This window comes from Cheilinus undulatus, linkage group 19, assembly GCF_018320785.1.
Source record: "Cheilinus undulatus linkage group 19, ASM1832078v1, whole genome shotgun sequence".
NCBI lineage: Eukaryota > Metazoa > Chordata > Actinopteri > Labriformes > Labridae > Cheilinus > Cheilinus undulatus.
The window spans coordinates 1625647-1649771 of record NC_054883.1 but is presented as its reverse complement, the minus strand read 5'-3'; the positions used below and the strand labels follow the sequence as shown (position 1 = coordinate 1649771).

Below are 24125 nucleotides of genomic sequence, written 5' to 3'. Positions count from 1 at the left end.
CTTTAAATTTAACCCTGACATTACTCTTATTAATATAACCAGGGCTAAATTAGTCCGGGCTGTCAGCTGTTATGGCTGACGAGGATGGTAGTTTTCTTTCCTGCTTCATTCAGTGAGAAAACTTTGACTAGAACAGTGTAAAACCTTATTTTTCAAGGGCAGTGCTTAAGTGAACGTAATATTATCATTTGTTAAACTGAACGCAGCTTCTGTCAGTCCGTGTTTTACATGGATGGTCAGACTTTAGGAGGAATTGGACACGCATGTTGCGGGTGCAGGTTGGAGGGATGACACACTGCACAACTTGACAACTTGTTCTAAGGCTAGAAAAAGCTGAGGAGAAAAGTTTTAATCAATGTTTTTAGCAGACTTTGGCACACACAGCTCACTCTGCTGCTCCCATCCCTCCTTGTGGTTCATTTTTGAATTCTAAAATGTTAAACTTGATAAAGTTTTCATTTGATTCCATTTTCAAGTTAAAACCTTTTTTTTTCAGGTATTCATATTGAATGAATTTCAGTGTTTCAATGTCAGTTTGTGACCCACGTGTCATTTTAAAATGTCTTTGTTTTGCTTCCAACAGCAAATCAAACACAGAGAAGGAGCCTTTTTCTTATTTAATGTCTGCTATAATAAATAAAACTGAACACTGTTCAGCAATGCTGTTTTTCACATCATTTCAAATGCCGTCTTTTCCACCATGCAATGCTATCACCATCATATATTTTCACATGAACCCTTTAAAGCCTAAAAACAAATTATAGCCAGAAAATTCTCTCTTTTTTTGGAACTGAAATGTTCATTTCACTTTCTTCTGAAATCCCAAAAAATCAAAATTTCCATAAATTTAACATATATATATTCTTTGTATCTCATTTGATTCATCATTTGTTTCAGGTAACTGATAATCCACTTGAGGACATTTTTGTCATTTATCAGATTGTATTCAGAATTAGTTTTAGTAATTTATTGATCATTTTGATTAGATAGAGGTATCATAAATGTATGTGTCAAATAAGATACAACAGGCTTTAAGGGGTTAAAGTCATACAAAATAATAGTTACACTAATAATATTTGGTTGTTTTGAAAATTGTGCAGTTGTGTTTATAGAAAGCTGCTGATTGTGCCATGTAAGAACGTGAATGAAAGACTTCCATAAAACAGTGGAAGGTGTTTGTCATCTAACAAATGGGAAAGAAAATATAATCTTTAAAATCCTGAAAAAAATACATTTACACATTTGGGTATGTGTGTAAAATGTTATGAAATGTTTAAAAAAGACAGGTTATGTTCATAATTCTGTTTGAAAAACAGCTTTTATGTGATAGAAACCTTTCTCTGAACTTTAATTATATTATGGAAATAATTTCATCACAGCCACTATCACAATATGTTTCTTCTCATGATGGAGAAGTAAAACATATAATAATATTTCTCAAAGTATATTTAGCTTTTTTACAATTTTAAGTCCAAAATGGACCACAGTTGAAGAATGCCCCACATAAAGAGCATCTCTGTAACTCCAGTTTTAATGCAGAGGTAAACATCTACGGGTAAAAAAGGCAGTGAAACATTTTAAATAACACGTTTAAGGACACTTTTAAAAATGTGATAATGCATTGCAACAAAAAGAAATGGTTTAAATACAATGAACTGAAGAATGACTACAACTGCTTCAGGTTACGAGCGTTGTGTCATGATAGAAATCAACAGGAAGAATCTGTGCTTTAAACCAACTAACAACAAAATAAAAAGAAGAGGTCATTTTCTTCAATGTCTATCTCTGCTCAGCAGCAGTTTTGTGTTTTCACCACAGTTTGTTTCGTGTAGGCCGACTCATCATCCCCTTTTAATATTAGCCTGTATTTATTTCACTTTTCAGCAGTGGTTAATCATCAAGGATAACACACCAAAGACTACCACGGACCTGTCTTTGAGCAAAACTGACTTTTGTTTTCGAAAAAAGTCATAAATGATCACTGCTTTCTATGATCATACTTTGTTGTAATAATAAATGTCTGTCTCTAGAAAATAAGATAATCACAATGTCTTAATCATTTATTTCAACCAGCTGATCTTGACCCCCTCAAACACACTCCTGCACCCCCCCCTTCCCTCACACACAGACCATCGTTTTGCTTCTTTCTCTTCTTCACCGCGTTTCTGCCTCTATTTCATCATCAGTAGTCTTTCTTTTATAAAATCAATCAGTCATCTATCAATTCCAGATCAGAACCAGCACAGGAACTTCACAGAGTTTTAATAGAAATTCACAAACTAAATAATGGTAGAAGTTGGAGTTTGTTCAAAAAAGTTCGATGGCACGCACATCCCATGAAGTTGAGTACTGGGTGCTGGACCAAAAGAGTGAATCAAGCAGAACAGGTAAATGAGTCTGCACACCAGAAGCTGCTCCAAGGGCTATTTAATCAAGATTATCACCACATGTGACGTTTTGGGCCTAAGCCCTTCATCGGACAATGAGATACAGGGGATACACCTCCATATATGTATGGTCTGGATCACCTGACAAGTCATGTGACAAAATAATGTCAGTGAAAGGATAAAACATACCAAGAAATATATACACATCTGCAAGTTACATATTAAATTCTGTAGGCATTTTTCAAGTCACATATTTTTTAGACAATTGTACACTATTAGATCACAGTCTATGATCCAAGATTTTGAAGTGAGTCCAAAATACCTCAAAATGGGTGAGAACCATCTTCATCATAGTGACATGCAAAGGATATATAGAAAAAGTAGTAGTAAATTACCCCTGTCAATTAAAGACAAGTGCTAATCTTATATCGCAATAACCATATAAAAATATTCATACTACAGGTAGTGACTAAATGTAAATATCTATCCCACAGTAAATGGAAAACAGACAATGTTCACATTTCAGTCATTGACTGGGGGAATGACATCCACACAAACAACAGGACCAGATAAGCACATCAACAATATCCTTAAAGTCGTTAGAGAAAAGGCCTAAGATCAAAGTCCTCATTGAGCCCCCTTGGAGACAGTGTGTCCAATGTATAAATCCAAAAAGCCTCCCTCTTCAACATTATCGAATTGATATCCCCTCCACGTCTTGGTAGTTTAACCAGTTCAATGCCACAGTATCTAAGAGTGGAGCCACTGTGTGAACAGTTTGTGAAGTGTTGTGCAATTGGGCTATTGCTGCCATGGTTACGAATACTAGATCTTTGTTCACAGATTCTCGTTTTCAGGGCTCTTGCTGTTTTACCGACGTATGCTAAGCCACAAGGGCATTTGAGCATGTAAATGACATTTCTGGTGTTGCAGGTAATGACACCTTTGATGTTGAAGACTTTCCCAGTCCGAGGGTGGTTGAAGATGGAGGTCTTACGGGTGAAGTTGCACTGGGGGCAACTACCACATCTATAGTTACCAGAGGGGATGGACTGTAAAAGTGAGGCTGTGTAATAGATGGGAGGTGGGCACGTACTAAAGAGTTTCTGAGGTTAGGTGGTCTTCTGTAAACAATGCGTGGTGGTGTAGTGAAACCTTTGAGTGATGGATCAGATGCTAACATATTCCAGTGTTTATTGAGAATGGACTGCAGGCTGTTACCAAGAGGAGAATATTGAAAAATGCAATTGATTCTTTGTTCAGAAGATTTGACTCTAGTTTTATTGAGACATTCATCTTGTGTTACATTGTCAAAGCGCCTGCATGCTTGTTTAACCCATTCTTGTTTGTAATGTCTTTGTTCAAACCGTGTTGCTAGGTCTGAGGCTTGAGCCTGGTAGTCTTCATCTGTGCTGCAGACGCAACGGATGCAGCTGAACTGAGAGATGGGAAGACTTTTCTTGAGAGGAATGGGGTGGAATAATTGTCCATGCAGTATAGAGTTTCTGTCTGTACTTTTGCGGTACAGGTTGGTTTCTAGTCTATTACAGTTTTTATAGACGAGAATGTCCAAAAAGAAGTTGGAGTTTGACAAGAGAGGTTGCAGAATAATGTGGGACAGACACGATGACAGTTTCTGTGCTGCAAGCACCAGGAGGGAGAGAGAGAGTGAGCGAGCACTTCATTGATCACAGATCACCCTGCTCCCAAACATAGATATCTTTAGGGGTTAACTTACTGATGTGTGATGGACAGGTAAAGTTTATGTTTAGTCACAATTTTATATACTTCCCCTGGAATATTCAGCTTTTATGTCTTGTTTTATTGTAAATGTTTTGAAATCTGTAAAGTGTCCTCAGTGCTTGGAAAGGCGCTTACCAATAAAATGTATTACTATTATTATTATTATCATTGTTATTATTATTATTATCATCATATTTAGGGAAAAAAAAAACTCTTGAAGTGATGCCCCCCGTGGTCATGAGGCCCGTGTGCTATGAGTAGTCTGCATATAGGCTGGCCTGGAAACACACATGGCTTGAAACACAAAGAGGAAACAAAGTTAACTGCCATACATTTAACAGATAGGCTATTGTTTAAAAGTTGATGTTGTTCTTAATGATGTAGTTTGCTGAAATGTCCACAAGGTGTTACCAAGTTTCTGTGCCAGACTGATGGGAAGAAAGAAGACATTTAAATACAATGTATTTAAAAATTTAATTGCTCAAATTTAAGACTTATTCGAAGTATTTCCATGATCAAAATGAGCAATAAATAGTTAATCAACTGGTTAACCAACTTGTAACCAAAACTGTAAAGATGATTTTGGTAAGTCTCAATAATGGTGCATTTACCAACACAAAGCTTCACCTTCTCACGCAAACAGAGAAAGACATAGACAGTCCCTTACCCAAACACAACTTTCCCAAAAATTAATGCAGGTAACAAATCCATCTTTTATACACTCCCATAAACAGGAAACAAATAAAAAGAGTAGAAATAAAGACAAAAAATTCAACATTGTGTGTTGAGCTTTTTTTTGGGGGGGGGGGGGTCACAGAAAACCAGGTGAATCTTTAACAGGGATTCCTGGTTGAGACTCATTTTTTTGGCCAGAAATCCATCCCTTCTGGCAATAATAACCTCAGCACTTCAGGCTCTCTGATCCTGGTACTATAGATTAGTCCGAAGTTGGGGATTTAGCTTCTGTTTTGTGGAATGTGTGGATGGGGCCAGTTCCTGGACTGGAAGTATCCCCTGAGTCCCTCCAGGTCAACAGGTGGGAAGTAGGCCCCAATGCGTTTTCTCAGCCACCACTTCCCCTGTGCAGCACTGGTACTGCCTGGCTGGCTGAACTTGTACCTAAAATGCTCCCCTCGAACCCACCTGAGAAGGACACAAAAAGGAGTGAAGTCACATTAAACAAAGATATTTTTTTTCGCACCAGTGACTCCAAAGTCAAAACCAGGCTGAAATAATGCAATTTCCTCGGCTCAGTGATAGGAGTCTATTGTGTATAAGGAACAATAAAAATTATGTATGCTAGTAGTCTCTGCTTTCAATTACTGCACTCCTGTACTTCCACTTACACCTGAAAACTGAATGGTGTGACCTTGCCATGAATTATTATGTCTTCTCTGACACATCCACTCCCCTCCAGAAGTACTGGACCGGTGACGCCAAGAAATCAACATCTCAGCTTTTATTTCCAGGTATTTACATCTGGATCTGATGCACCACTTTGCCCGTAGAATCACGTGGAATGTCCTGAAGAAGAAAGAAACCACTGGTGTACTCAGTAACAGATGTCTAACAGGTAGACCAAGGAAATCAGCACCAGGTGACAGAAGAAATGTTGTAAGGGCTGTAAGCAAAAAGTCCCTAAAACAACTGTTAGAGACATCAGCAACAACTTCCAGAGGACAGGAGTGAAGGTATCACCATCTACTGTTAGAGACATCAGCAACAACCTCCAGAGGACAGGAGTGAAGGTATCACCATCTACTGTTAGAGACATCAGCAACAACCTCCAGAGGACAGGAGTGAAGGTATCACCATCTACTGTTAGAGACATCAGCAACAACCTCCAGAGGACAGGAGTGAAGGTATCACCTTCTACTGTTAGTGACATCAGCAACAACCTCCAGAGGACAGGAGTGAAGGTATCACCATCTACTGTTAGAGACATCAGCAACAACTTCCAGAGGACAGGAGTGAAGGTATCACCATCTACTGTTAGAGACATCATCAACAACCTCCAGAGGACAGGAGTGAAGGTATCACCTTCTACTGTTAGAGACATCAGCAACAACCTCCAGAGGACAGGAGTGAAGGTATCACCTTCTACTGTTAGAGACATCAGCAACAACCTCCAGAGGACAGGAGTGAAGGTATCACCTTCTACTGTTAGAGACATCAGCAACAACCTCCAGAGGACAGGAGTGAAGGTATCACCTTCTACTGTTAGAGACATCAGCAACAACTTCCAGAGGACAGGAGTGAAGGTATCACCATCTACTGTTAGAGACATCAGCAACAACCTCCAGAGGACAGGAGTGAAGGTATCACCATCTACTGTTAGAGACATCAGCAACAACCTCCAGAGGACAGGAGTGAAGGAATCACCTTCTACTGTTAGAGACATCAGCAACAACCTCCAGAGGACAGGAGTGAAGGTATCACCTTCTACTGTTAGAGACATCAGCAACAACTTCCAGAGGACAGGAGTGAAGGAATCACTATCTACTGTTAGTGACATCAGTAACAACCTCAAGAGGACAGGAGTGAAGGTATCACCATCTACTGTTAGTGACATCAGCAACAACCTCCAGAGGACAGGAGTGAAGGTATCACCATCTACTGTTAGTGACATCAGCAACAACCTCAAGAGGACAGGAGTGAAGGAATCACCATCTACTGTTAGTGACATCAGCAACAACCTCCAGAGGACAGGAGTGAAGGTATCACCTTCTACTGTTAGTGACATCAGTAACAACCTCCAGAGGACAGGAGTGAAGGTATCACCTTCTACTGTTAGTGACATCAGTAACAACCTCCAGAGGACAGGAGTGAAGGTATCACCTTCTACTGTTAGTGACATCAGCAACAACCTCCAGAGGACAGGAGTGAACACTGCTGGCAGCCATTCTTCATTGGCTTGTACCACAACTGAACTATGCCTTTAGCTACCACTTGTTCCCCTTAAATGACATTGATTGGTCCGATAATATTTCAGACTGGGCTCAAAGTGGACTTACCTGATCCACAGTGATTGTCTGGTCTTTTGTTGGCTCAAGGTGCTTTTTACATAAAATTTCATCTCCAACCATTCCAAGCTAGTCATAAACTGAGGGCAGAGAATGCTATGTAAAGTGCACAATGTTTTTGATTAATCCCAATTATATGCATCATACACTACTGGCAATCTTAAAGTCAAAAGTACCCATTGACTCTGTCACAGGGGCTACAGTAGCTGGGATCAAACCACAAATCTTCCAAATGAATGACAACCAATAAATCCACCCAGCAATAGCTGATCCATACTTAAGTGCATGTAAGCATTATTCAACCATGATCATTTATCATTGTAGTATCTTTTGTTCAACTAAAGTGGTTTACATTTCCCTAAGAAATGTGAGACACTGTATTGTCTACATGTAGTAGCATTTGCGAAAAACTTTATGATCTGCTCATTCCCTTAGTCCTATGCACTGTAATATACACTGCCTGGCCAAAAAAAAAGTTGCCACCAAAAAAGAACACACACTCTAACATTTCGTTGGACCGCCTTTAGCTTTGATTACAGCATGCATTCGCTGTGGCATTGTTTCGATTCTGCAATGTAACAAGATTTATTTCCATCCAGTGTTCCATTAATTTTAATATTGATGATGGGAGAGGTTGACCACTGCGCAAAGCCTTCTCCAGCACATCCCAAAGATTCTCAATGGGGTTACGGTCTGGACTCTGTGGTGGCCAATCCATGTGTGAAAATGATGTCTCATGCTCCCTGAACCACTCTTTCACAGTTTGAGCCTGATGAATCCTGGCATTGTCATCTTGGAATATGCCCGTGCCATTAGGGAAGAAAAAATCCATTGTTTAGAAGAAGAAATGAGAAGTTACTCATTGCATCAGCTGGGGTTAAATAACTTGTTGCCAGCTGAAAGATAATCGCCCATGCAGTAATTATCCAATAGGAGGCTCGTACCTATTTGCTTACTTAAATCCAGGTGGCGACTTTTTTTTTGGCCAGGCAGTGTATTATTACTGTATTAATGTAACATTTGACTTATGAACATTTATAATGAACAGTCAATGTGATACACAAAAATGATAGATTTTGTTATGTCTTCATCACAAGAAAATACAGTGCAGCAATTATAATCGAAGGCTGACAACAAAACAGTCAAAATAAAAGTGTTTTTGACTTATGGGGTGGACGATTTGACAATGCTAAAGCTGATTAGGATTTTTAAATGCTAAACAAAGTTGTTCGATCAATGCCATTTTCTCTGTTTACCGTGGAGTTTCTCTGCCTTGGAAGGGGTTGTGTTCAAGTAGAGAAAGCACTGTGGTGTCATTGGATAGCAGACGTCCAGCTATGTGGATTATCCACTCGTTCTGCTCATAGGTCTGTGTTAGAACAAAGAGACAGGATTTGTGGAAAACTATCCAAAAGGAAAGAAGAATTGCAATGCAGCATTTAGATACATATAGAGACAAGTGGGAAATCAAAAGGTCATTGGCTCTGGCTGGTAGGCACAGAGAGTGAAGACTTTTAGTAGTTCACAAAATAGGCAAATTCTAAAAAAAAAAAAAAAAAAAAAAGAAGCAGATCTATATAGAAATTGCTTCTTGACATGAGTTGGTTCTCCTTTGTGGCATTATTAAAAACAGAATCTATGTGGATTTTGGTTTTCAAAGGGCCATGAATAGATTTAATGTTTTATTCCATACAGTGGGGTGTTATTAGCAACTCAGACTTCAATGATAAATTATATATTTATCCAATTTTTCATTAAATATTCTATCAGTGTACATTGAGGAACATTAAGGAAAACACAGTGTTGAATAAACACACAATATCATGTATTTCTTTCAGTCAAAGTAGATAGCTGTGAACCAAAGGGGTATTTCTGCCTTACCCTTAGAAACCCCATGTTTCTGTAAACAATTTTGAAAAGACAATGGCTTAAGACATGCTCTTCAGGAAATTTTTCCTGAGAAGAAATCTATTGTCATGAAATAAAGCATCTTTAGATACAATTGACTCTAATGCTGTGGTCATTTCACCTGGAAAGCAGCAAACCACATGAGCCAGTCCAGTCGGTAGTGGTACGGTGATATAAGGCACGGTCGTCGGTAGATGTCCCCTGGCTTACACAGAAACTGGTACTCCTCCCACATTGCGTCTGGATCCTTGGGATCGAGGCTTTGAGTGCCCTGGAAAATGACCTCGGTACGCTCTTTGGTAATGCTGGTCAGAGTTAAGAATAATAAAGGTTTGGTTAGTCTAATAATTTGTTAAACAAGATAGCTGGTGCTGGATTAGCTCACTCTGTAGAGCAGGCATGCATACACAGAGGCTACAGTCCACAAGGGACTGGTCACAGGATCGAATCTTGATCCTAGTGCTATTTAGTGCCTGTCTGTACCTGCCCGTGTTTTGAGGCTCTCTGTAGCCATCCTGTTCAATAGAGGCAAAAAGCCATAAAAAAATCTGAGAAAAAACCCAAAACGAGATGTAAAATGTCATAATTGCTGAATATATGTTGAAAGGGTGTGGAACTGATCCAAGACAAGACTGCAGACATGTTGATGATGGTTCAGTATTGAACAGTGTGAGACTTCAGTGGGCACAATTTTTTTTTATTTCTAATATCCATTTTATGTTAAAACTTTTTTCAGTCACTCAACCAATCAATCAGTCTATAGAAATTTTGGTCCTATATTAATTGATAGAATTGAACTTTTCTGCATATTCTTTTGAGAGCTTCTCTCTTTGAAAGCATTTAAAACATCAACCAAGCAGCAACAGGGCATCAGATCTGTTCAGATCTGTACTGAGCCCCTGAGCTTTTTGCTCAAAGGAAAAACTTTAGCACATGTCCATCTTCTTTCTTATTTGAAGCTTGGCCATGTTTTAACAGAACATCTTATGTTGAAACATCACATATCTAACAAGAATAAAGATGATTCCTCATCTGTGTTTGAATCATTAACACAGTGGCCGTGCATTACCTTCCAAAGGCGCCATAGGTGTTAACGATGCGCAATGGGTCGAAAGAGGTATTCATCACCTGCCTGGAACTCAATAGGTTCATCACTACAGGAATGCTCAGGAATCCGATCAGAAGGCCCAAAGAAAAGTTCACAACTTGACGAATCATCATACCTGTATTACGAAATCAGTTACAGAAACGGTATGAAGTTAGCAAAACAAAGAACATATTTGTGAAAAAAATGAGACTTTCTTCTTCTGAAAACAGACACCTTAATCAGCTCATTGCTAATATTTCTGTTCAGCACTATATGAGCCAGTTTGATGAAACTACATGGAGCAATGGCTGCTGTTACTTTTAGAAGATTTATTGCATCATGCCTTGATTTTTGGTCTTCCCCTGATGGTTGAGGAGGAAGCTGTTAACAGACAAAACTAAGGTCCTGTCTCATTTCATGGGAACTCATTTTTTGCGAGAACAATACGAAAAGCAACATTTGAATTTTCATAAGAAGACTTGAACTCCCATTCCTGTATGGAAAACATTTCCAGTCCTACCACTGGGATGTTGTTTGTGGCCACAACGGCGCCTTCTTAGAAGTATCTGCCTGATTATCCTACAAGGAATTTGTAAATTGCACCAAAATCTATAACAGAAACCTAGGGTGTATTCACACCTGGCTCATTTGGGGCAGTTGTTCCGAAACAGTGAGCGGCCCCCCCTAAAGTCTGGTTCTTTTGGACATATGTGAACGTAGCAATCGCACTCAGATGTGGGACAAAACAAGCGGGTCAAGATCGCCAAAATAGGGTGGTCTCGGCTCGCTTCCATTCGAGCCCTGTAGCGGTTCCTTTGCAGTGAGAACACAATCACCTCAGCAACCGGCACAACTGACTCATAACTGTAGTACACACTGTAGTCGTGGGGGCAGTAATGCGCCTGGTGACCAACCGTTCAGTTAAAACAATAGAAGAAGAAGGAGTAGAAGAATCAGCAACAGCAGAAGAAGAAGAGTAGGTGGAAAAACAACAGCCCATCTCCGTCTGCAGCTCCGTGAGGCGGCATGTCTTCGTCTTAACAAGTGCACATTATTATTTTCCAGATGCAGTCTTGACTGTCGAAAAAAATGTATGTTTTGTTGAATTAGCGAACACTGGTCCATTAGCCAGATGAATGCTATAAAAAAAAACTAGCCACACACGCTGCTGATGCTCCATGGCTGTTGTTTTTCCATGTGGAAAGCGGTTAAGAACCTGAATGAATGAATGAAGATAAGGAAACTCCCCTGCTTTCCGGGTAAGATTTCTAACCAGTGAGAGACGAATTGGAACGCACTTGGCATTTGTTTACAACTTTGGACCACAAGAGACTTTTGCCGTGTGAACACAAACAAACCAAGTGACAACTGAAACAAATGCATCGGTTTTGCCCCTGAATCGGAACAAAGCAAACGAGCCACAGGTGTGAATACACCCCTAGACTGTCTGGGTCAGTTCTAATAATTAAAACATCCTCAACAAGCTTCTTTTTTATTCTTAAACTGATAGGACCAATAAGAAAAATATGAGATGGCCTACTTTTAACAAGTCTGTACCAAAATATCTACAGAGCTTATCAAATGTATTTGTCTCAGAGACCATCCAGCATTATGAAGTGCCTTAATGCTGACTCTTTCATTTTCAGTCAGCTCTCCACGTTTTATCATTTTAACCAGGGATGAGGAATTTCAAACTGAATTCACCTTTTTATACCCAAATTTGAGCTGGCTCACAGGGCTTCTCTGAGAAGTCAGAAATTAATAAAGCATAACATTCAACCACTAAGACTCATTTTTCTGTTCAGGAATGCAAGTAAATAACTATCATTTGACGTATTAATCAAGAAATATTAATGTACTTTACTATTTTTTCAGTTTTTTTGTAAATCAGTACATTTGAAAATTCATGGATAACAATAATAATTATACTTTAGCATTAAAAATATCATTTGGGTTAAAGAGCTTCTACATATTGGTGTATTAACCATTGCAGAAACATAAAAAAATGATTTTGGTAATTACCAATGCTGTTAATTTAGGGCAGCTGTGGCAGAAACCTTACTTTGGGTGGTGGTCTAATAAATTTGTTAAGCACTGTATATCGCATTCAATGCCAACAGACCATATGTGATACCATTCCCAACCTTCTCTTAATGTGACCAAAAACATATTTTGGTAACTTTAATATTTATTCAATTCAACCGTCTTTATGCATCAATACAGGAAATTAAAAGCATAAAAAAACACAAATCAAGCTTTGTATGTTCCAGTGAAATTAGAAGGTTTGAGGTATTCATCTTATCAATCTAATGACTGAAATAGTTTAAAACTTAGAGGAGCATTTGTCATAAAAAATGTTGGATGAATAATAATACATAATTTTATCATAATAATCATTGTCGTACTACTACTAATAATAATAATAACAGTAATAATTATGATAATAATAATGGCCAACAACATCCAGTATTTAGTCTCTCTTAAGCTTTCAAACATCTTTCAGACTAAGAAGCAACAGTCTGATATGCACTTTATTTTTAAGAATCATGCTGAACTTTGCCAGTTAGGGGCTTTCTTTGGCTTGAGGATATTTTAATCATTGTCAGTGAATACCTTTGGTTGGTTTGGTGTTCCTTCCAGCTGTTTTATCACTCTGACATTCGTAGACTGCTTTCCTAGCTTGACTTCCAGAGTGAAACAAAAAGCCAAGTGAAGCGTCATCAAAACATGCCAGACTTGGAACGATGGTAAGCCAGTTAAGGAAGCTTAGGTTCCCACTCACTATCAGAACTACCTATAGCACAGGAGACAATCAAAAGAAAGACATACTAGTAGACACCTTCATCATAAATCAGTTGTTAGGCTATCTGAGTTCAGTCATTTAGCTGAATAAGGATTCTAAGGAGTTCAATCAACAGGCACATGGTAAATTTAAACTTATTTTAAATGATCTCTGACACATTGCACATTATGCTGAATATTTAATTTTAAGAGTTATTGCAGATTCATTAAAAGAGACAAATACAGTAAAACGTTCCATAGAATCAGTCACTGAGCCTGTCGGATCTTTTGACTTGTCTATTTTAGGCTGAATAAAAAAAAACATTACACTGGTTATTTCCTGAAGTTATCCTTTACTTTTCCTTTAGCCATAAATTTTAAGATTTGTAGTGCTTCTAAAATCTCATGGATAACATGTTTTTCTTCTAGGTTGAGAAAAAAGTGTCATACAATTCAATCAGAATTTTCTCAAAACTATTTTGTTACCTAAAATGCCACAGAACAACGTAATGCACTGTGATGAATGAGCATTCCTTACAAGAGCCATCTGTTTTTTTCATCATCAAACCCTGGGAGTTGGTGAATGTTGTGAGTTACCTGAAACAGGATCTGGACTGCACCATTGACCATACACATCCGCCTTCCCAAAAAGGTAAAGAATGGGAAAATAAGCTCAATGAGGTGGTTGGACAAAGTCTCGAAGCGGTGAAACCACCAAGGAGAGTGATGCATGTAGTATGACATAGGGTTAGGGACTGGTTGGGTCTAAGAAGAAAAGGAAAGGACATAGAAGGAAAACAGAGAGAAGTTCAGTATGGTTTTTAACACAGACTTAGATAACGGTTTACAATGAATGCTTTCCCTGCTTTTGACTCACTAAATTTGTGTGTTGGCCCTTATTACTGTGCCATGCATTTGGGGGAATTATTTCCTACAACTACCCAACATATATACCTTTACTAAGGCTCATACACAAATGCCCTGTTTCTTTATGCATGATTTGGTCAAATGCACATGCACACTATGTAAAGTAAGGTGATGATTACTTAATATAACATAGACATAGATGCCACTGACACAGGCAATGTAGTTTTGCTCTTTATTGTGGAGTGGCATTGGGGTTATTTAGCCTGCCTCTGAACAAAACAGCCAAGCAACTCCACCTGGCAAGCCAACATACTGGATACATTATAGCAAACAAACTGAAGCAACCAAAATACTGGCTGTGCTAAAAATCACCTCCTAAGTCCCCTGAGAGTCATGACAGGTGAAGATCTGCAGTTCCTGTACACTTTCGAAATGCTAAGAGGCTCTGTTCCTGTGGTTTTGTGTTTAATTGTAGATCAATATTATCTTCAGCCTGTATGCCACATGAGGCTGGAAAAAAAAAATACATGCATATCTGAGAACAAGGCAGACAGTAAATTAGACAGAATCACCACTTGTTGGTTATAAATAACATTTAAGTAGGAATATTTTTGTGTAACCATATATTTGTAAAGAAAATCAAAATCATTGCGCTATAACTGTTCCACTGTAGATAAGCATTGATTAGAATGGCAATCTGGTCTAATTTAAGTGATTTATACTGACAAAATCATTAATAGTAATCTTAAAGTACAGCCTTCTAGAAAACTCTATGGAAACGGGCCTCAGTGTAAAAGTTAATACCTTGATATAACATTCCTCATTTTCTTTTCAAGCATAGACAAAAATAAGCTTCATAAGTGAAAACCCAGATTCGTACCTCCAGGTCTTATTAGTAAGAGTAGACAGCCGTCCTCCCTGTGTAGATAGAAACAGCCAAGTGTGGACAAGAAAAGGACTTCACTGCCTGTGTGGCATCTTTGTATTGTGAACCACTGACAGTGTGCCATAGCATGTCGCTGTCAGAACACTATATTGCCAAAAGTATTCGCTCACCTGCCTTGACTCTCATGTGAACTTAAGTGACATCCCATTCTTAATCCATAGGGTTTAATATGATGACGGTCCACCCTTTGCAGCTATAACAGCTTCAACTCTTCAGGGAAGGCTTTCCACAAGGTTTAGGAGAGTGTTCATGGGAATCTTTGACCATTCTTCCAGAAGCACATTTGTGAGGTCACACACTGATGTTGGGCAAGTACTTAAAAACTGATCACGCTCTATCACCCAACCCCTCCTCCGCTTGCGCTTCTTGGGGCCACACATGATCCGCAAATGCATAATAACTTCATCATAATGGTCCAAAATTATGAATTGTTGCTGCTGTGCAGTCTCTGTAAGGAGAATATAGTGTTAAATAAGTTCATGTATGCACGCAGACTTGATCTTAGTGCCGGTATCTGTGAGTTTGTAACTTTGTTTCCACGCCTCTTTGTCACATCTCCTTTTCGTCCCACCGTCTGTCAGTGACACATCCATCAACTGTTGGCTGTGTGTATCATCAATCAGAAGATTAACATAAGCAGCGCAACAGGCGGTTGTATACTTCAGCGGTAAACTTAGCAAAACAAACTGTCTTTCAGCACCATAGAGTCCATTGTTAGCTCCAAAAACCACAGTTTTAGCCCCATTTTAACACACCCTGCTTGATGTTTGACAGATCAAAAAGGCACAAAAACAATCAAATAATCTATTTCTCTACATTACAGCAAATGTGTTATTAACAGGAATGTTTCTTTTGAGTGTTTTAAATATGGATGTCCTTAAAGAGGATGAGAAATAGTTTAATTTTACTTCTGCAGTTCTTTATATCTCAGTCTGCTGCATACAGTGTTTAAAGTACTTTCAAAATCATCTAAATGCTTTTATTATAATTATTGTAATTGTGGCAATGAGTGTAGTAAAATAAAAATTTGGTAGACTAATAAAATGAAAAGTTTGATTTGAAGAGCATTAAAATGTACAGTTTGAGTCAGAGTTAGACAAGATAAACTGTGTGCAAGCACTGATAGCCTAGAAGTTAGTTTAAAGATTTCTGAATAGACCTGAATGCTTTGCAATTATGACTTTCAGTTTTATAAAGGACATATTCTCCACCCATCTATTTTTTTCCAAAATTAAAAAAAAAGTGTAAAATCTCGTCTCGTGGGCCCAAATCTTCTCTCGTCTTGTCTCGTGAGATGAGAGTCTCATCACACCCCTAATTAAAAGTGTGTGTCATTTTTTCTTGCAGAATGACAGCATGTGTAGATGCTCTTAAGTGGTGACATAACTCCTGTACATAATGTAGACCTATTATGTCAAACAACAGACCTGTGAAAAAAAGGACTCATCAAGGAAGCATTCATACTCACACACTCATAAGCTACTTTCACGCCGCCTCTCTTTTCTGTGTCTGTTACGCCTTCGTTCCGCAACGCCATTCTGTGTGAAAGCGACCGTTCCGCAATAGGGGGTCGATCTCGCCCCACCTCTGATCCGGATCGACAGGTAGTATCAGAGCTGTAACAGACTTTTCCACAAGTATGAAAGGACATCATGGCATTCCGCAACGGGATAATGCAAAGAATACTGTGGATTAACTGGAGAGACTGTGAGGTTAGAGAGCTAATCACACTGTGTACAGGAGAGGAGAGAGCAGACACATCTCTGCTCACAGCAGTGTTTGAAAAGTTCCATGATGTGTTCAAGTGAGCTTGGTACTCTGAAGTTTCTGATGTCTGACGTAAATACGTACGCTGTGGCACTGCTTAAAGTCGGACCTCCAACTCAGAAACATGGAGGAAAAAAGTCTATTGGATCAAAATGAATGTTCATGTTATTTTCCTTGTATTTCATTTAGAAAATACAAAGTTTTGAACCAAGAAACCCAGAGTTTCAAGTTTCATTGAAAGCAGCAGCTCAGGCTGCAGCTGCCATCTGATTACAGGACACCGGGGTGAGTGTAAGCTCAGGCTACACAGCTCTGTTACACCTTTGTGTGAATTGCTCATTGTGGAACAGAGACGGGCATTCCTTTTCGCCTTTATTGCCGAATCTTTTTTAGTTTACTCAAAGTACTGAGTAGCTTTCGATGCCCAAAGGGCTTTTGTATCGAAATATGATCTTTCCTTTTTGCGCAATAATGACAAGAATCTCCAACCAGGTTGTTTATTATAAAGTGAGACTTAACCTAAAATAAAATACAGCAGCAGTATTGGGATGAAGTATGGAATGAGTCTCTTGCCATATGCTGCTGACCATTGTGTGTTGTAAAAGTGAAATGACTGGCCATTTTCTTGTTGTTGGAAGAAAGCTTTGGACCTCCTTGTTTTGGCTTTTAGCCTTCATTTTCATTCATATTTATTTATCAGTTTCACTCAGAATGAAGTCGTCAGGCTGAAGAAAGAGGCCTTCTGGGCATGGTTTGCCCAGGGTTCCCTGGAAGTTGCTGACAGGTGGGTTGGAGGGCTGCTGCTTCAGCAGTTGCAGAAGCAAAAACCAGCGTGTGGGAGGAATTCGGGGTGGCTAGGGACTCAGACTCAGGAGGGGAAAGCAGGGCTCATCTTAGTCTGTTCTCAGCGGGAGTGGGGAACTGCTGACCCGGACTGGGGATGTCTTTGGGCAGCAGAAGAAACACTTTGAGGAACACCTTATTAAAGCGCCCTCCGAGGAGGAGACAGAGTCTGAGGGTCTGGCTCATCTATATCCTTGGCGAAGGTCACCAAGGTAGTCAAAAAGCTCCCAAGTGGCAAGGCGGTAGGTGTAGGTGAGATTTGCCCTGAGATGCTGAAGGCTTTGGACGTTGTTCGGCTGTCAAGGCTAGCAAGGAGGAGCTGTGCCGAGAGGCAAAGCTCCCATTTTACGCAACCCTCCCAACCCTCACCTATGGTCATGAACTGTGGGTAATGACTGAAAGAATGGGATCACAGATACAAGCAGCCAAAATAAGTTTCCTCCGGAGGGTGGCAGGGGCTCAGCCTTAGAGATAGGGTGAGGAGTTAAGACATTCGGAGGGAACTAGGAGTAAGGGAAGGGGCCAGTTGAGGTGGTTCGGGCATCTGATCAGGATGCCTCCTGGCCGCCTCTCTGTGGAGGTTTTCTGGGCATGTGGAGGAGACCTGTCTGGTCTGGGAACGCCTAGGGATCCCCTAGCAGGGCTGGTGGGAAAAGGGACGTCTGGGTGGATGTTTAGCCTGCTACTCCCGCAATCCAGCTCCAGATAAGTGGAAGAAGATGGATGGATACTCAGAACTTGATGCTTCTTTAAAATTTAATGAATACTTTCCCAAAATATACTTAAGTAAAAGTAGAAGTAATGATTTTAACCCTTTACCTACTGAACCGGCGCTGTGTTTTATACGTCCAGAGTATTATTACCGTAACTCTGTCAAAGTTTGTCGGATCAGAAAAATTCCAACAGTGTTGGAAAGCTGAGAATTCTGGGCATGCCCGCATATATGGTTCATTACAGTACTTGCAACCATATGACATGGGCATTCATAGCAAAACACCGGAAGTATTGTGAGACCGCTACACGGATTCTCAACACTGTAACTCCTCGAAACTTTGCTCAATCTAAAAAATTCCAATGCTGACAGAGAGCTGAGAATCTGTGCTTTCTGGCAATATATGATGTGTGGTATTTATATTACGGTAATGTTGGACAGCACCGTGAAAACGGCAGCTTTGGCAGAAGACAAGTGAGAAAGGAGAGTGAAGGAAGAGAGTAAAAGGAGAGCAAGCGAGAGTGGTGTTTTGTTTTCTAAAAATAGCATTAGTGACATTTGTGCATGTCTGTCATGTGCAATAACAACATGTTACTTGAGAATGTTGAGAATGCTTTTTCCACCTTTATTTGCATTAACTGTCACCTATGTATATAGTTATCTTTTGCACTGTGTTTTGCACACCCAGAGTCCTAGACTCAAAAAATGACTGGTGATTGTTCTAAACATGTATAGGTTCACATTTCAAATGTCAAATCAAAATTTCATGAGCAATAACATTTCTTCTCATAAAAGCCATGAAAAACAAATCTGTGTTTGTGTTTTTCTTCTTTTAAACTGCTGACAATTCCATATAATGCGCAATAATCATTAACCAGATGTTGAAAGTCAAGTTCAAGTACTCCTGGGAAAAGGGACCAAAGCTCTCAGACTTAGGGCATTTCCTGACTATTTTACAGCCAGAATAACAAAATATATCCAAATTGCCATTTTTAGACTCAGTAGGTAAAGGGTATAAAAGTACTCAAAAAAGTACAACTCCACAAAAAACTACTCAATTACAATAATATGAGTAAATGTTATTTGTTACTTTCCACCCCTGCATTACTGCAGGAAAACTTTGGGTGCATTTAAAGACATTAAAAATTGGATACCCCCCAGTCCTGCTGCTTTGTACTTTGCAAATCAGTCCCCATCATAAATACATGGCTAAAAGTGTGTTTTTGAAAGGGGGATGGGGGGTAAGTGGTAAGTGCATTGCGTACATAACACACATTATTTACCGCTCACGGCTACATCATACATACCTGTTAATTCTACACTGTTAAAGGCTGCTATGTATTGATGACCATCAGTATTAACTAATCTCAGGGATATGCATCTATATGCACACATCCGATTGGTGAATAGGAGTTTGTATGCTGCTGTATACCGGCTGTATGCTGCCACTGAATGGGGCAATGTTGGGAACAATAGAGCAACCTTCCTGTTGAGAGACAACCCACTACTTAAGCCACAGTCACCTTGCAAACACAGTGCAGGAAAAGCCAATATCAGTGAAATAAACACTCATTAGTTACTGTACGCTGTAAAAGCTGTTCACACACCTCATAATGGTAGTCCATGCATGTGAGGTCTCTCCAGCATTTGTCACCTCTTATTTTAATGAGACCCTAATAGAAAAAAGACAGAAAACATTAAAAACATGTAAATCATTTCAAAGAAGTAACCATCAATAAATAGTCAATTATTAAAACTTATTAGGGGCTAAACCAGGCTGTACAAGATATTTTGACAAAGTGGCAGACATACGCTGTCTGGAAAAGTCTGAGCTCTACAAATTATAAAGTTACCTAATAAGTTGTGATGCAAAACGTCAAAGTGTGAGAAATACTCTTGTCCAGTCAGACACAAAGACAACCAGACATTAGGGCTGGGCGATTATGGCAAAAATCAAAGTCGGGATTAACTGAACCTTCTACCTCGATTTCGGTTATTGCACGATTATCCCACTCTCAACTCGGTTTATTCTGTAAATATTTGTATAATTTTTAAAACAAGTAACTGAAATGAGCATGCACAGATGAACAATTAAGGGTTATTTATTGAAACAATGGAATTGTAAACACACATCAGCTAGAATGAAAATGTTTTGTGAAAAAAATCAAATCGTCCTTAAAAGTAGAAAATATAAAACTTGTATTTCTTACAAGCAAAATAAATAATTTTAATACTGCAGTGTTAATGTAACTTTCACCTCATGAAAAAGGTAATTTTTACAACAAAACTATGATGTTAAGTTCCCTTATACAATAGAAAATAAATTAAAGGGGAGAATATGTTGCATCTTTTGCAAACAAAACAAACATTGCCATGTCAAAATTGAAAAAACTAAATCTCTTGTAAACAAATACTTTTAAAAAACTAACATTTAAGTTTTAAATCAACAGGCAAGTTCTTCAAAAAAGTGGAAAGTAACTTGCATCTCTTGTTAACAAAAATGAACTTAAAATATTTCCTTAAGAAAAGTAGAAAACAGCTTGCATCTCTTTTAAAAATAAACAAACAAAATGCAAAAATGCAAAAATGCAAAATGCAATGTGAAATAACTTAAGTACAACACTGCGGATTAAGCTCAAGAGAGGTGCTTTAACAGGGCAGCTCTAATGGATCAGCAGGCTGTGCATCCCGAGTGCAAACTTTGTTGTAGATAACAAAAGCAACACCAGCAATAACAACAACAGCAACAACAACAACACCAGCAATAGTAACTACAGCAGCAGCACCAGCAATAACAACATCAACAGCAACACCAGGGGCCTGTTGCACAAAACTAGGATAAGGGATTAAGCCAGGATATCTTGGTTATCCTGGCTCAACTTATCCGTGATGTGGTTGCACAAAAGCAGGATAGTGGAAAGCGGGATATGTTATGACATAAGTTACTATGGAAATTTATTCTGTGGAGCTAGCCTGCTCCAGACCAGGCTAAGTTCCAGGATCTATTTAATCTTATCCCTTATCTCAGTCAGCAGTCACCACAAATGGAAACCAATAGTTATTCCACTGCCCACTACACAATGTTATCACATTCAACTAGACCCACGGTCATTATCTAAACATTTGTGATGTTAAATTTCAATAATTTTAAATGAATGATTATTTTAGATGCTTTTGCAATCATTTGATAATTTACAGTTTCCCACAGACTATATATGCCATATAAATATATAAATAATACATCAAAGAGTAACATGAAGTTCCTTTATTGAATAAGGATAAATCAAAGCAAGTAGACCATCAGCTTCTTTCAAAACTGAAGTCACACAGTGACTCTACAAGATAGAAAGCACAGAATATATATATTATTATAGAACATAAGAATAAATACACATTCAAAGGTCTGTATATAATACACCCTACATGTCTGCACACTGAAATACATGCATACACACACCTTAAAAAAATTACTGCTCTTAATAAAATCAATGAAAAAATATTACAAAAATATCACAAAGATATTACACAAAATGCCAAAGATGAGTAAATCCAACTTACAGTTTCAATTATGTCTATATAAATTGAGTTATTAGTATTAAATTAAATTGAGTAAATTTACTCAAAGTTTTTAGGTGGTAGAATTTTTTGAGTAACAATTTCTCGTAGGTTTATGTTGGGTAGTTTTCAGAAAGCTATGTGTTCTACCTCAACTCCACTCATCCCTTTTTTCTAGCACTTGAATATTACTGCCTCCTAATACTAGTGCATCTCCAAAAATTAGATTATCATGAAAAAGTTCAATATTTTTTGTCACTCTTATATATGAAACCTATATATCATAAAGACTCATTACACATAGAGTGAAATATTTCAAGCCTTTATTTCTTGAAATGTTGATGATTATGGCTTACAGATAAGCAAACCCAAAATTCAGTGTCTCAGAAAATTAGAATATTGTAAAAAAGTTCAATATTGCAAAGTCATGGTGTCACACCCTAATCAGCTAATGAATTCCAAACACCTACAAAGGTTTCCTGAGCCTATAAATGGTCTCTCAGTCTGGGTCAGAAGGCTACGCAATCATGGGGAGGACTGCAGACTTGACAGATGTCCAGAAGACAGTCAATGACACCCTCCACAAGGAGGGTAAGGTCAAAGGTCATTGCTAAAGAAGCTGGTTATTCACAGAGTGCTGTATCCAAGCAGATTTATAGAACATTGAGTGGAGGGAAAAAGTGTGGTAGAAAAAGGTGCACCAGCATAAGGGAGAACCGCAGCCTTCAGAGGACTGTCAAGCAAAATCCATTCAAGAATTTGAGGGAGCTTCACAAGGAGTGGACTGAGGCTGGAGTCAGCGCATCAAGAGCCACTACGCACGGACGGATCCTGGGCTACAAATGTGGCATTCCTCGTGTCGATCCACTCCTGAACCAGAGACAATGTCAGAAGTGTCTTACCTGGGCTGTGGAGAAAAAGAACTGGACTGTTGCTCAGTGGTCCAAAGTCCTCTTTTCAGATGAAAGTAAATTTTGCATGTTAGTTGGAAATCAAGGTCCCAGAGTCTGGAGGAAGAGTGGAGAGGCCCAGAAACCACGTTGCGTGAAGTCCAGTGTGAAGTTTCCACAGTCAGTGATGATTTGGGCTGCCATGGCATCTGCTGGTGTTGGTCCACTGTGTTTTCTGAAGTCCACAGTCAACGCAGCCATCTACCAGGACATTTTAGAGACCTTCATGCTTCCTTCTGCTGACAAGCTTTATGAAGATGCTGATTTCATTTTCCAGCAGGACTTGGCACCTGCCCACACTGCCAAAGGTTGGCTTCAATGACCATGGTGTTACTGTGCTTGATTGGCCAGCAAACTCACCTGACCTGAACCCCATAGAGAACCTATGCGGTATTGTCAAGAGGAAGATGAGAGACACCAGACCCAACAATGCAGATGACCTGAAGGCAGCTATCAAAGCAACCTGGGCTTCCATTACACCTGAGTAGTGCCACAGGCTGATCGCCTCCATGCCACGCTGCATTGATGCAGTAATTCATGCAAAAGGAGGCCCAACCAAGTATTGAAGGAATAGAAATGAACATACTTTTCAGAAGCCTGACATTTCTGTTGAAAACATCCTTTTTTTATTGATCTTGTGTAATATTCTAATTTTTTGAGACACTGGATTTTAGGTTTTCTTATCTGTAAGCCATAATCATCAACCTTTCAAGAAATAAAGGCTTGAAATACTTCACTATGTGTGTAATGAGTCTATATATGGGTTTCACTTTCAGAATCAAGAGACAACAAATTGAACTTTTTATGATATTCTAATTTTTTGAGATGCACTAGTACAGTCCGACTTATGTGACTTCAAACCACAATTAGTGAAAAGTGCACTTTGAATGATGAAGTTCTCCTTCATCACCTTTTGTTTGCCATTCACCACATATCCTGCTGCCCCCTACAAGCAGAACTTATATCCACTGTCACTGAGTTAGTGTCCTCACCCATGGTGCAAATGTGTCTAATGCTCAAAGGCATTCTGGGACAAAAATAATTACAATGGCTGGGTACTGTTTACCTAAAACTTAAAATGTGTTCAACAACTCAGAAAAATAGAGCTTAAATAGCTGTTTTGGATTTTTAGTTTAAAACAACTGATTTTTTAACAACCTCCAGCTGGTGGGCCTTATAGTGTGTTTACTTGTTGCTTCTGTAACTGCTGCTTTGTCTCGTTGTTTTATACCTGTGGTGGTGTTTCTTTTCTTTAGTCCTTTAACTCCTCGTAAGCCTCCATGAGGATTTCTGCCTCCGCTGGGGAAAAGTACGCCGTTCTCGTTGTCATGGTAAATTGGTGAAACTGTGATCGATGGCGGGGTCTAGCTGAGGAAGCCGCATGTGCAAACTAATCCAGGATTGGTTTCACCTGGCTTGATGAATCCGTGTCTGCTCATCCTGGCTCGGTCTTTGTGCACCAAAATAAGCCAGGATGCTCTTGATATGGATTCGTTGAATCCAGCTCAGTCACTTATCCTGGATGTCTGAATCCTAGTTTTGTGCAACAGGCCCCT

General features: G+C 39.0%; 1 protein-coding gene across 2 annotated transcripts in view; it reads right to left on the bottom strand.

Annotated features, from left to right (window-relative positions):
* Positions 1-2137: 2137 nt before the first annotated feature.
* lmf1 (lipase maturation factor 1) overlaps positions 2138-24125 on the bottom strand; it is a 35009-nt gene continuing 13021 nt past the window's right edge. For both annotated transcript variants that reach the window (XM_041814141.1, XM_041814142.1), the window contains exons 5-11: positions 19672-19737; positions 13527-13694; positions 12762-12942; positions 10131-10284; positions 9183-9366; positions 8410-8522; positions 2138-5273 (exon numbers count right to left, since the gene is read on the bottom strand). In XM_041814141.1, coding sequence (XP_041670075.1) covers positions 5087-5273; positions 8410-8522; positions 9183-9366; positions 10131-10284; positions 12762-12942; positions 13527-13694; positions 19672-19737 — 1053 coding nt within the window. In that variant the 3' untranslated portion in view covers positions 2138-5086. The remainder of the gene's footprint in view (positions 5274-8409; positions 8523-9182; positions 9367-10130; positions 10285-12761; positions 12943-13526; positions 13695-19671; positions 19738-24125) is intronic.